Raw genomic sequence first — 14,085 nt, 5'->3', positions numbered from 1 at the left:
CTTGAGGAGCAGAGAAAATATGTGTTCTCAAAAAGAAAAACTATACGTCATGGTTTCCAGCACACTGTCAAAATGGGGTCACCCACAGACCTCCAGGTCTGTTATTTCCGCACACAGTGTTAGCGGCTCAGAGTTTGCCGTCAGCGGCGGAGGGACGGTGCTCACCGCTGAACCTCAAAAAAGGATGTAGCGATCTCCGTGTCGTGGATTTGACCTTCCCCAGAGGTCAGTTTGAATCTCGCGCCAAGACAAGGGATGATCTCCAGGTGTCCAGCAACAATTATGTCAGCAAGCAGGGTAAGCAGCCAATTACAATGCAGAATTCTCTCAAGACAGACAACCAGGAAGTAAAATGTACTGAATTTTTCACTTTTCATTCATTTGGATTTTATAGAGAGCGAGATAAATGATTGGGTCATACACATGGGATTTAAGGTAGAGGCTGAAATATCAAACTTTGTTTGAAAAGATATATTACTTAAAAAAATTAAGATTTTATCATATTGAAGAAATTTGACATTCCACAAATATAAGACCAGTTTTTCAGAGGTGTTGTTCAGCAGTAATTGTGAAAACATACCGTTAAAAAGCTTTAACACCTTATTCAACGAGGTGCAACTTTTACAAAGCTTTTTACAGTGAGATTAAGAATAGCATAAAAGGGCAGTTAACTCTTCAGTTCAGTGATTTCTAGCTGATTGCAGTCTGGGAGGACTTTCAACAGTGCACCTTTTGGGGAAGCCTAGAATCATTGATAGCCTCTGGATATCCGTGTTTAACGTCGCACGTGCAGACTCCAGAAGTTGCTGTCAGTTTCAGAGGAGTAACTGACAGCAAGAGGCGACAGTTTTGCCATCATTTCCACCACAAAATACAAGCCAATGTATTTTTTTTTCCGTTATCGGTAAACTGTACCTATGATGAAATTTTGTTGATTTGTCCTCTCATCATACGTTCAATTAACAAACAGTTATAGCAAAGAGGGAGGCCATTCGGCCTGTCGTGTCCATGCTGGCTCTCTGCAAGAGCTATTCACCTAGTCCTACTCCCTTGTCCTTTACCCATAGCCTTGCAAAATTTTTCTCTTCAGATAATTATCCAATTCTCTTTTGAGCCCCGGTTGAATCAGTCTCCACCACACTCTCGGGCAGTGCATTCCACATCCTAACCACTCGCTGCATTAAAAAAAAAGCTTTCCTCATGTCATCTCTAGTTCTTTTGCCAATCACCTTAAATCAGTGCCCTCTGGCTCTCGACCCTTCCACCAAGGGGAACAGTTTCTCCTTATTTACTCTGTCCTGACCCCTCACGATTTTGAACACCTCTACCACATCTCCTCTTCGCTTCTCCAAGGAGAACAGCCCCTGCTTCTCCAATCGATCCATGTAACTAAAGTCCCTCATCCCTGGAACCATTCCGGTAAATCTTTCCTGCAAGCTCTCCAATTACTTAACATCCTCCTGGAAGCATGGTCGCCAGAACTGGATGCAATACTCCAGTTGAGACTGAACCAGTGTTTTATAAAAAGGTTCACCATAACTTCCTTGTTTCTGTACGCTACGCCTCTATCTACAAACCCCACGATCCCGTATGCCTTCTGAGCCACTTTTTCAACCTGCCCTGCCACCTTCAACGATATGTGCCTCATTCTTCCTTACCAAAATGTATTACTTCACACTTCTATGCATTAAGTTTCATCAGACATGTCTCCGCCCATTCCACCACCTGGCTATGTCCTCTTGATGTCTATTATTATCCAAACCAACACGCCCTCAGGCAGGTATCTACAGAAACTGACACAGCTAGCAAACCGAGCCCAAGCTGAAACTAACTCGAGCAAATCTTTCAACACAATGCTCAGCGATTACAAAGACAGTAATTTAACCCTGCTGTTGAAATGCGATTGAAGAGTTTTAAGCCTTTCAAGGCCTGCTGTTGTAGTTTTCCAATTTCATTACTGCCTTCTTAACCCTCGTCCTCATGCAAGGTCATCGACCTGAAACGTTAACTCTGCTTTTCTGTTCACAGATGCGGCCTCGCCTGCTGAGTGCTTCCAGCATTTTGTGTTTTTGTTGCAGATTTCCAGCATCCACAGTATTTTGCTTTTGTATTACTATTTCAATGCTGCCCACTCCACTCCAAATGTAAGCAAGACTATCCCCACTCCACAAAGCCACAGGCAGCTTGCTCCAGCAACAGGACTTCAAACTGGAGGCTGTGAGTGGATCACAAAATCACCATGAGCAAAGTCTCAATGCTTTAAGAAAGCAAATATTTGCAAGGGTTGTGCCGGGGGGGGAGGGGCGGGGTGGGTTACTCGGAAAAATGCTGATGGTTGAAGGGAACCCCCGGGAGAAACCCAGCATTTTCCAAAGAGCACTTGGGAGGATGCCAATTATCTGCGGCTGGGGATCTGGGGGGGGGGGGATATCCCAAGGAGAATTAAATCATTAGCAGGGGATTCCCCAGAAAAACCTATGTGTTTTCCCCCCCCCCCAGAGAGTCCTGGATGGAATGTCAATAGTAGGGTGTGAGGCTCCTCAGGAGAATGCCATTAATTGTAGGGAAGCAGAGCTCCTCTCCCTGGGGGGGGGGCCACGGACGCCGAGACGGTTTGTAACTTTGCTGCCATCGCCCCAACGGAGACCAGCCGGAGCCACTTGGAAAGCAGTCAATGGACCGGCAGCTTTTTTTTCTCCCCCTCAAAAAAGTACCTGTAGAGACGCTGTTGGTCGCTGACAGCAACATCCCACCACCGGTATCATCCACAACATCATCTTCTATGAGCTGCCAAGGTTCAAGCTCCTCTTCCTCACACTCCATGAAAAGATCCGTGTCTGCCATGTTGGTTCCCACCTGAAAAGGAAGCAAAACAAATAAAAAAGACCTAATAAATCTGCGCGCCTCAGAACCGTGCAGCGGTTGACCACATGTACAGAGTCAATAAAAGCAGGCAGTTTGCTCTCGAGCATTCATGAAGCAGGACTTGACTGGAAAGCTTTCCGGTTTCCCGCTGCCAATGAGCGCGCTTTGACCCGCGTTTGCTTTGCGAGTGAAACGGCTGTTCACGTATTGAAATTATACAACACTGAATCATACACATTTTTTTTTTAAAAAAAGGTACCAAATGGGTCCACAATGTCAACCATCTGCCAATTAAGAAGTGTCGTCATTCACAATTTCATGTTGGTTTAAACACATATACTGTCACCTTGTTAAAATTGATTAGCGTGGCAAATCCCGACGAGACTCTGATCTTAATATACACGGATACTTAAAGCAATTGCAAAAGGTATCGTCAACTACAGCGGTTTGAAATCTGAACATCTGGAATCCGCACTCCACTGTTCCTGAAGACTGGTGCAAGAGACCCAGATATCATAGCTGCTTACAATCTGTGTTCAAATGTACAAAATTATACCCCACGCCCAGTAAGCATGGGTGCCAGAAGCTCAGCACAGACGGCAAGAGAAATAATCGGGACAACACCATGTATTGCAGCTGTGCCCAATTCCTGAGCAGTGTATACCTGGAGGCAGCAGCACACCTGACTAACAACGATTTTGGCCATGAGCAGGCTCCTGGATCTGTGCAGCAACTGTGTGGCAATCAACACCCTTCACCTTGCAAAGTGTTTTGTGCGGAGTGCATTCTGCTCAGAATATTAACAGAACATACATATTCTGGGCAGCTCAGATCACCCAACCCACCCAGTGATCATTTCTTCCAACTCAACAATTCTGAAAGCAGCGTCACACAGATGTCTGGTCACTCCATTTTTCCCCACATGGAAGCTCATGGTACACAGTATTTAAGGGACAGAAACAAGCCATTCGGCCCAACTGGTCCATGCCAGTGTTTACAAACCTATCAGTATATCCTTCTATTCCTTTCTCCCTCGTGTGTTTATCCAACTTCCCCTTAAACGTATCTCCGTTATTCCCCTCAAACACTCCCTGTGGTAGCGAGTTCCACATTCTCATCACTCTCTGGGGAAAGAAGTTTCTCCTGAATTCCCCATTGGATTTATTAGTGACTGTCTTATATTGATGGCCCCCCTAGTTCTAGTCTCTCCCCCCCCCACAGGTGGAAACATCTTCTCTACATCCACCCTATATAAACCCTTTCATCATTTTAAAGACCTCTATCAGGTCACCCCTCAACTTTCTCTTTTCTACAGAAAAGAGCCCCCCCCACCCTCCCCCCCCCAGCCTGTTCAATCTTTCCTGATAGCAGAACTGAGGTTATAACTATCATTCAAGTCATTTTTTTTTTTAAGCCCCCTTCTCCAGTGCCTCTATATTCTTCTTCTAATATGGAGACCGGAACTGTTCACACTAACTCTAAGGCGAAGTTTAAACAAGGTTCGATACAGGTTTAAGATCACTTCCCTACTTCTCAATTCTACCCCTTGAGAAATGAACCCCAGTGCTTGGTTTGCTTACTTTTTTCAAAAAAAAAAGTGGCATTATTAATCTGCGTTGTTACTTTCAATAATTTTTGTAAATGCACCCCCAGATCTCTCTGTCCTTCCACCCCATTTGGACTCTGATCTTGCTTTGAGACCGGTGTGCAGAAATTTTGACACCATCACAGCATCACCCTTTTACTTGGCGCCATGGGCTGAGGGAGGAGTGTTGGCCAGGACACAGGGAGAGATCCCTGTTCGTCTATAAACAGCGCCCAGACGACCTCTACCATCTGCCCGAGAGGGAGAGAGGTTTGTACAAGATGCAGAGTATCTTGTACAATCCACAGCTTTCTCATCAAGCAGCAGCCTAAAAACTAAGTTTGAATCCCAACTCCCAAATACATGTCGCTGAATACAAAATTGCTGTACAATAACCAGAGCATTATTTTTGTACTTTAGCAAAATTGCACGGTACAACACAAATCTGTTTTTTTTTTAAAAAGAAAAAGCATTTGCTTTGTAACACTAAGCCTCTCATCTACATTTTGCTCTTTGTCTGAACTTGGCAGACGAAGATAAAACATATGAAATCGAATAATCTTCTTTGGTTCAGGCAACACAAAGGAGTGGTCTCCACACTCGCTCACCGAGTGCTGTTACATTGCACTTGGTAGATCTGAAATCGACAAGTGGCAGCATGGCTCCCATCAGCTGCTGTACTGTGTACAACTCCAGTGAAAGCTGTCTGCGCCTACCATCAACTATTGTGGCAATGTGCCAATAACCCTTCAGGCAAAACATCCCACATCGGATCTGCAAAAAGGGAAATCCCAGCAGTTTGGATAAACACACCCGCCACTGTGAGCCCTAACACCAACACGGGTTTTCGACAAACATGCCTGCAGTGCTTAAATACACTGTCTGCTGTCCTGTTATTCCAGAAATGAGCAGCTGATTCCACAGTCAGAGAAAGCGTCACCACTGGGCCATGGAGTTAGTATACTTAGAAACAGCAACGGTTAAACCCTCCGAACACACCTTTAAAATCATCCAACAAAAAGGTTAAACTGCAGAATTGTAGATTTGAAAAGCTGCAGATAGCCCAAACTGGGACAGTTCTGTCCTACGGTGTACCGCCATATTGACTTTAGGCCTTATTCTCTCCTCAGCACGGAGCCGCCTTGGTCTTGCAAACAAAGTTGGTGCAGAATCGGGATTGTTTAATGGAAATTTAAATGGAAAGATGCTTCCCCTAAGAATCCTACCATCCTCTATACAGAGAACAATCCTCACAGGCGACTTAGCTCCTGGTGATGGAGGTTAGCAGGACGTGCCTCCCTTCGCAGGATCTGGTGTGCGGAAGAAAGCTTTGCCGCCACCCGTTCCAGAGGGTGCTACTGCACCCTGGTTCCGTACCAACTGGAATTCTGAGAGAAGCATTCAGGCACACGTGGAGCTAGTGTCTAAGATCATTCAATAAAGCGTAATTCCATCAACTTTGCCAAGTTGTGAAGATCAGGTCACGCCGAGCATGGTCCTGTGGCTTCCACACGCGAGAATCTTCCAAACTTAAATACATGAGATCAGAAGTTGCTAGCGATCGTGAATTAAATGACCGAAACGCTCTGCTCTTAGAAAGGAGGAGCAGACTGAACCTGTTTAAACAAGTCTTCACTGCAGTAAATCGTTACAAATTAATTAAAAGCCATTTTAAATATCTTTTCTTGCCCTCCAAGCTCACAGAACACGCAATAACTTGCTATCGCAGGCCTTGACAAGGAGCGTAGGGAAGGCCCATCGTGACTCCGCCATGGATTAACTGGCCCACCGTCATTAGCCAGAGAATCAGTAACTCAGTACTGGGGGATAAAGAATGTTAGCCTACATCCAGCTACTCCGTGACAAAAGGCAGCATATACCAAACATATGTTATAATGACACCAATCCAGGCTCAGACTCCAGATTCAGGCTGTATTTTCACTACATTCATATCTACACAAACTGTAATGAAAAAAATAAACCTATGTTGAGCTGTTCGTATACTTTCCATCTACACTATTGAGAATTTGGTTCATCCAGGTCTGGGTTTTGATGAGAGGGGGGGGGGGGGGGATTCTCATTTTTTAAATATTCCTTCATGGGCTACGGGCGTCGCTGGCTAATCCAGCATTTATTGTCCATCCCCAATCGCCCTTGAGAAGGTGGTGGGCGAGCTGCCTTCTTCAATACAAACTGAGTGGCTCGCTCGGCCATTTCAGAGTCAACCACGTTGCAGTGGGTCTGGAGTCACATGTAGGCCAGACCGGGTGAGGACGGCAGATTTCCTTCCCCAAAAGGGCATTAGTGAAGCAGATGTTTTTTTTTACAACAATCGCTGACAGTTTCATGGCACCGTTAGTGAGATTAGCTTCCAATTCCAGTTATTTAATTAACTGAATTTAATTTCCCCAGCTGCCGTCGTGGGATTTGAACTCGTGTCTGCGGACCATCAGCCCAGGCCCCTGGATTATTACTCCAGTAACATAGCCACTATGCTACCGTTCCCCTTCAAAAGTGCCACAGAACAATCTTTGCTTATAATCCTGTTAGTCAGACGTTACACAGAATTTATAGCACAGAGCTACATCATCAGGCCCAATGGAATTAAGGCAATTTAAAAAATTAATAATCAGATTTCTTTCACGTATCTGCAAAGTAGTGGAAGGATTCACAGACTGATTAAAATGGCTTGACAGGCTACAGTGTTTTATGGGTTCCTGTAACCCGTACGATATATGGACAACAAGCACCCCGCCAAGTGTCAGCCCAAAGCTCCAGTCTCATAGGAACAGGAGAAGGCCATTCAGCCCCTCGAGCCTGCTCTGCCATTCAAAAAGATCATGGCTGATCTGTGACCTAACTCCGTCTACCCACCTTTACCTCACATCTCTTACTACCTTTGGTTAACAAAAATCTATTGGTCTCAGATTTAATATTAACAATTGATCCAGCATCAGTTGCTGTTTGCGAGAGAGAGTTCCAAACTTCTCCCACCCTGTGTGTGTGGAAGTCTTTCCTAATTTCACTCCTGAAAGGTCTGGCTCTCATTTTTAGACCATGCCCCCTTGTCCTACACTCCCCAACCAGCAGAAATAGGATAGATAGAGAGAAACTATCTGTTCCTCCTAATATCTTGAGAACTTAAATCACCCATTAACCTTCTATTAACCAGGGAATACAACTCTAAGTTTGTGTAATTTCTCCTCGCAATTTAACCCTTGGAGTCTGGGTTTCATTCTGGTCAATCTACACTGCACTCCCTCCAAGGCAAATATATCCTTCATAAGGTGTGGTGCCCAGAACTGCTCACAGTAACTCCAGGTGCGGTCCAACCAGGGCTTTGTATAGCTGAAGCATGGCTTCTCCCCTCTTGTACTCCAGTCCTCCATCCGCCTTTCTGATTATTATCTGCACTTGTGCATGACATTTTAATGATCTGTGTACATGGACATCCTCCACCCATCCCCCCCCCCCCCCCCGCCCTCCAAATGTCTCTTTGGACCTCCACTGCTTCTAGCTTTTCACCATTTCCAAAGTCTCCAGCTGGCATGGCGTTTGAGCCCTGCACCAGCTGACTCAGAGAGAGGCGTGTTAGCAACAAGCCAAAGGCCGATATTTAGGGGAACACTAGTTACTGCCTACATAAGCATCATACTCTGTACATTATTCTGACACACATGAACACTATCAAACGTCCATATTTTCTTGAGGTATTAGCTCGGGGTGTAACAAACGCAGAGTGGTACTGCCTTATTTCATCTTAAATGCTGGGCAGGCAGGCACATCAAAAGCCTACGCAGGTGGCTTTATAAAATGCCCAGGAGCTCCCAATGCAAACTTCAATAAACCGAGCATCAGGCTGCACTGGAGATGTTCTTAAATGGTATCAGAGTTCAGGGAACCTCTCCACAACAAGGACCAGACTCCACGCTTAGGCCTTCGCATCGATACATGCCACACCAAGCGGTCAGTGTCGCGGGCACCCCAGGCTCTCTGCTGAGCCGGGTTGCGAGGCCGAGAAACAGGTGTGAGCAGTCTACGGCATTCTGCCGCACTACATTCCACACGAACCCCGTGTTAACAATGAATGCACTTCAAAAAAGAAGTTTCTTGCACGTGGAGTGCTTTTGTTTGAGCGACGAAGTAAGGAGTCACATGAGTGCAAGACATTCTTTCAAATTCTCTCAACCCTTTTCATTTTAAAATGATGCCCCCTCGCTCTGGGTTTGTCGAACGCGTAAACAAGCCTACTCACCCACTGTCTGTGCCATGTGATAATCATGCCAAGCTCGCAAACACTGCTCAGTGCCCATCTCAAGGCCACCGCTCAAGAAACACATGGTGTTGATTCTTATCGCAGTGCACTGATACTGCAAGCGAGCCCTGGAGCAGCAACATGCAGTGCCTGGTGGTACACCCAAGGCTTCCATAACCAGTGGGAACTGCAGGGACTGGAAGACATAGCAGACAATAGCAGTAACAGTATGTTAAGTTTTCATAGATTCCTTTGGTTGTTTGATTCAGTTCTTCAATAGCAGTCCCCCTGTAAATTATGGTTCAGTTGGCGACCCTGGGGCAGTCCAAATTGGCAATTTGCACAAAAATATCACAAATCACACTGAAAGCTGAAATATCACCAATACGTCCATTAAACACGGTAATAAATTGACAATTTCACTCAACATGGAATACCCTGATTTAACAGTGTTTTAAGATACCTTTGGAATCACTTAGAGGTCTTAACAAACCCAGCGAGGCCCCCAACTATCTGATCCCTCTGCATTACGAAAATGGCAAATATTCGGCAATTCTCGTCCGTCGCACTTCCGATCTCTCAGAAATAATTCACGTCTCCAGGTCGAAAGTATTAAAAAATAAAAAAGGTCAGCTGTACAGAAGAAAAGCTTTCCACAAACAGAACACACCACAGCCACAATATCTACAGGCTCCTACCTGGGCTTTTCACAAACAAGGACCAGAAAAATCAATTAAATTGCAAATGAACTAACCAGCTACATGATCACCTAACCTTGTATCCTTAAAAAGAGACACAGTCCCAGACCTCAGCAGCTGCAGAATCCCACTGTGTGCTTTATATGGTCTGATACATCAATCCTTATATTAAAAAAAAGCACATCCTTTGACTTACACGAACGATGCCATGGATTAATTATTTGCTAATGAAACAGAAAAGGATGCTTGCTGCTTATCGATCATAACTAAAGGCAAATGAGCAGCAACTCATGCAGAAATCTCTCCCAACATTTGTTTTGGGGAAAAGAAAGTCACCAATACCTCTTCAAATTGTGAGGCGAAAGTGCAAATTATTCTTCAAGAACTTATGGGTGACAAACAGGAATTGTCACGCCGATTTTATTTTTTTTAAACAATTCAGCTGGATCTGATAATAGTTAGAGCTGTCACTAGTTTTACTCAGAAGCGAGTGCATCACCCATAATGTGGATTATGGCGACTTGGAGGCCATGCCAATTCGAAGGCGTGGAGGACGCATGGCAATTGAGCGAGGGGTCAGAAATTTAGTGGCCTGTAACTTTAATAAACATAATTTTAAAGAAAAGTCACACATTGCACCTAACATCTGAATTGAAGACTGGACGAATTAATCTCTGACTGACTTCACCCTCACCGACTGACCCAGAACCTCTGTTATTTAACAATTACATATTACAGTCCTCATGCCAGGCAGCTTCATGTTGTCCATAACATACTCTGCATTGCATGGTTCAATACAAAACAGTGGTACCATTCGAGTTAAGTGAGATCACAGACAGATCTGTTTTTACAAAACTTTTTGCAGCTGCCACACGCGAAAATCAACATCTTACTTGTCCGAGTGCATTTCAAACTATTTCCTCTCTCCTCATCCGTGTAACTATTATTCCCAACCACTTCCCACGTCGCAATCAATTACAGGCAAATTTCATGCAGCTTATTAACTTAGCTTATTAAAAATAATGCAGCGGTTTATTAAAACTTTTTTTTTGTGGAAAAAATCATGACATGGAATAAAACTCTAGCCAACATGTCGGGAGATTCACCACTTTGTATAATAATGTTTTACAGGGCCAACAGAACAACTCCCACCAATAGAAAAAAAATGAGCAATGCCACGGGTGATCTACAAACATTTACAACAATGCATTGCCTAATACTCCCATCATTACAAACTGCATGCCCTCTCCAGCTTAACATGAGCAACGCCACGGAAGATCGGCAAACTAGTGCAGGAATGCATGGTCTCCAAAACATGAGTGCCCACTCCAATTTAACATGAGCAATGCCACAGGAGATCTACAAACTCTTGTAATAATGCATTGGCTCCAAAACTCCCATTATTCCAAACTATGTCTCCACACCAACTCGGCATGAGCAATGCCACAGGAGATCAACAAACCTTTTAGTAATGTATTGCATCCAAAACTCCCGTTATTACAAACTATTTGTCCGCTCCAATTTAATATGAGCAATGCCACGGGAGATCTACCAACATTTACAACAATGCATTGGCTCCAAAACTCCCATTATTACAACTATGTATCCGTTCCAACTCGGCATGAGCAATGTCAAGGGAGGTCGACTACATAGCATCCATTCCTCTACTAAACCGGTTAGCTTAAACTGTAAAGTTGCAACCAAGTGTAGAGACAAGCGTCTTCATGAAACAGTTATCAAGTACTACTAGCTGTGGATCTGCGCCTAAAACCAAGACTGGTCAAGCCGCCATTTTGAGAAATAAAATGGCGGTTGCACAATAAATCCAAATGAGATTAGAAATAGGTTGAAAACTATGTACAAGTGCAGTTATGAAGCTACTGACACATATGGAGCACCATAAAAGAAGTTATTCTTGACACTTCTGAACTTTTACGAGGTTCCTTAAGCCTCAGATTAGGGAGGCCGGGATAAATTGCTTCCCACACAAACATGTCAAAGAAGCTGTCCTGCTCTTGCAGATAATCCTCAACCCTGGGCTATTTTAAGCGATGTTCACATCCTCTTCTATACTCCCAACTTTCCTCCACACTGATTACAAAGTCTTAGAATTGACCACCATAAAAATGACCTTAACAAAAGGGTGCCCAAAACGTGCCGAACAACCCTGTGGAACATTGTTATCCCCATCCCACAGCGACGAGAATAAGCCATTCCTGCCGTGAGACGCCAACCAGTATTTCGGGGATGACATCCCGACAGCGGTGCCCACTTTTCCGCGAAAAAACGCCCAAAGGAAAAACGACTGGGATTGGAACCGCAAAGAACGTTTCGACAGCGCTATAATTTGGCGCGATCCCGTTGGCACCGTTTGCACACCAATTGGTGAGATCCAACAGGCCAGTCAACCCATCGCCCCGTGCTGGCCCGTCGAAAGAGATACCCAATTCGGCTCCCGCTCTCCTTCTTTCCACTTCCCACTGCGAACGTTAGAGAAAAAAAAACACTTTGAGCATTTATCCAATTCCTTTTTGACATTTTCCACCGCCTTCTCTGAATTGCTGGAACCGGGGAGGAGAAAATCCTTAAATCTCCACTTAAAAGACTCCTCTTATTAAAAAAAAATGTGCACACATATATTGCCTTTTGCACGCTTTCAAAAATCACTTGACCAGCAATGCAAAAACAATTTTTTCTACAACAATGCAAATTGGCTCCTAGAAAAAAAAAATTATAAGCAATCAGAAGTAAATTTTCAGAGGGGGTGAGGGGGGGGGAGGAAGCAATGCAGATTAAAAACAACTTTGCAAAGAAGCACCACGTTCTTCAGGGCCTTTGGAAAACAATACCTGGGAGAGAGTAAGGACAGATTTTTGAAAGTAGGGGGGGGGGGGAGGAAAAAAGGAAAAGAAAAATGCATGCAGAGATTTTTTTTTTGAATGAATTACCTGGAAATTTTTGGTTAATTTCCTTGAGATGGGGTGGGGGGGGGGGGAAAAAGACAGAAATATTTGCACTTCAAGCTCAATGCAGCTGCCCTCAGTCGGCCATGTTTATGAGAGAAGTTGGGGGGGGAAAAAGAGGGGGGAGGGAATTTAAAAAAAAGAAACGGAGAGAAAATAGTCCCTGGTTGATGGCATGGAGGAGAATCACGAGGGAGAAAATAAAAACTTTTCTTTCGGGACAAAACCGCCGGATTTCGGTAGGCAGGTGCCGAATTGCTGGGAAAGCTGACAGGAAGGCCGGCTTCAGTGGAAGCTTTCACCGTCTTTTCCTCGCCCCCCTTCTTCGCCGATTGCTGGCCGCCAAGATGGCGGCCGCGCCGTTGTTGTTGTCCGCCTTCTTCACCGAGACAAAAAATGTCGCCCCCCCACCCCCTAGAAAGGCTCCGGCGGCCGAATGGAGGCAACCGCTGACAGAAACTCCCACCCCCCCGGCTCACCTTCGCCGTCTTTTACCGAGACAAATATGGGGGATAGGGGGGGAGGGGGGGGGGAAGGAGGGGACGTCGAACTATTTTTTTTTTCCTTCCTTTTTTCTCCCCTCCCCCTTTTTTTTTTAAAGGCGCCCGACCTCGCGCGCAGGCGCACACCCGCAAGCCCCGCCCCCTTCCGTCGTCGAGGGGAATAAATGCACCACATCCGGTGAACCGCCTGACGTCACTTCCTGTCGGCCCACAAAGAAAGAAGTGCCCTCAGGTTGTCCACCAACACTTGGGCTTGGACCATCCGGTGGTCGTGGTGTAAACGTGGTTACGTTCACGACCTTCCCGTTCCCGAACCGACACGGGAATTTTTATTTTTTTGCGGTCATCCACCCCCCCCCGTCCCCACCCACCCACAACCCCGCCCCGTGCCGGTGTCCGAGCGTGAGTTGGCTAACACTCCCCGCCTCGTCTTCACGCCATCAACATCTCCTTCCGTTCCTTTCCCCCCCACCCCACGCGTCTATCCGGCCGCCCCTTTGACGCGTCTCCGCAATTCGACCCATCCGCTCCCCGCGGTAGCGGGTTCCACCTTCCCCACCACACTCCCTGGCTGAAGAGGTTTTCCCCGCCCCCCCCCCAAGCTCTCTGTCGGGTTCATTGGCGACGGCCTCCTCAGTTCCGGTCCCTCTCCTCTTTTCCCAAGCCGCTCTTTCCCGGGGTAGACTTCCCCAGACATCTCGTTATGATCAAAGGCAAGACTTGCATTTCTGTAGCGCCTTTCACGAGGGCAGGGCCTCCCAAAGCACTTTGCGGCCAATGAAGTACTCGATGAAGTGTAGTCACCGTCACAATGCAGGTGATGCAGCAGCCAATTTGCACGCTGCAAGCTCCCACAAACAGCAATCTGATAATCTGTTTTATCAGTGACAATCTTGGTGGAGTTGAGACCACCACTAGATATGCCATGTTCTTATCGAATGGCGGAGCAGGCTCGAAGGGCCAAGTGGACTACTCCTGCTCCTAAGTCGTATGTTCCGAACTTCTGTCTTTCTCACAAGTGCAAACATCTTCTCTACGTCTACCCTTTCATAATTTGAAGATCTTGATCAGGTTACCCGCAACCCTCTCTTTTTTTGGAGAAAATCCGTGATATTGTGATATTATATCAACAACAACTTGTTATATATATATCTGTCAAAATAATATTGGTAGGATTTGAACTCATGCCTCTAGATCATCAGTCCAGGCCTCTGGA

The 14,085-nt window shown here is 45.5% G+C and overlaps 1 protein-coding gene across 1 annotated transcript in view; it reads right to left on the bottom strand.

The window, feature by feature from the left end:
- Window positions 1-12,833, bottom strand: part of pogzb (pogo transposable element derived with ZNF domain b) — a 72,995-nt gene extending 60,162 nt beyond the window's left edge. The window contains exons 1-2 of the mRNA XM_068022706.1: window positions 12,352-12,833; window positions 2,715-2,856 (exon numbers count right to left, since the gene is read on the bottom strand). Of these exons, the coding sequence (XP_067878807.1) occupies window positions 2,715-2,844 (130 nt within the window). The 5' untranslated portion in view covers window positions 2,845-2,856; window positions 12,352-12,833. The remainder of the gene's footprint in view (window positions 1-2,714; window positions 2,857-12,351) is intronic.
- Window positions 12,834-14,085: the final 1,252 nt, after the last annotated feature.

This window comes from Heterodontus francisci, chromosome 46 (genome assembly GCF_036365525.1).
Source record: "Heterodontus francisci isolate sHetFra1 chromosome 46, sHetFra1.hap1, whole genome shotgun sequence".
NCBI lineage: Eukaryota > Metazoa > Chordata > Chondrichthyes > Heterodontiformes > Heterodontidae > Heterodontus > Heterodontus francisci.
Note: the sequence above shows the minus strand (reverse complement) of the source record. Positions and strands in the feature narration are given on the sequence as shown.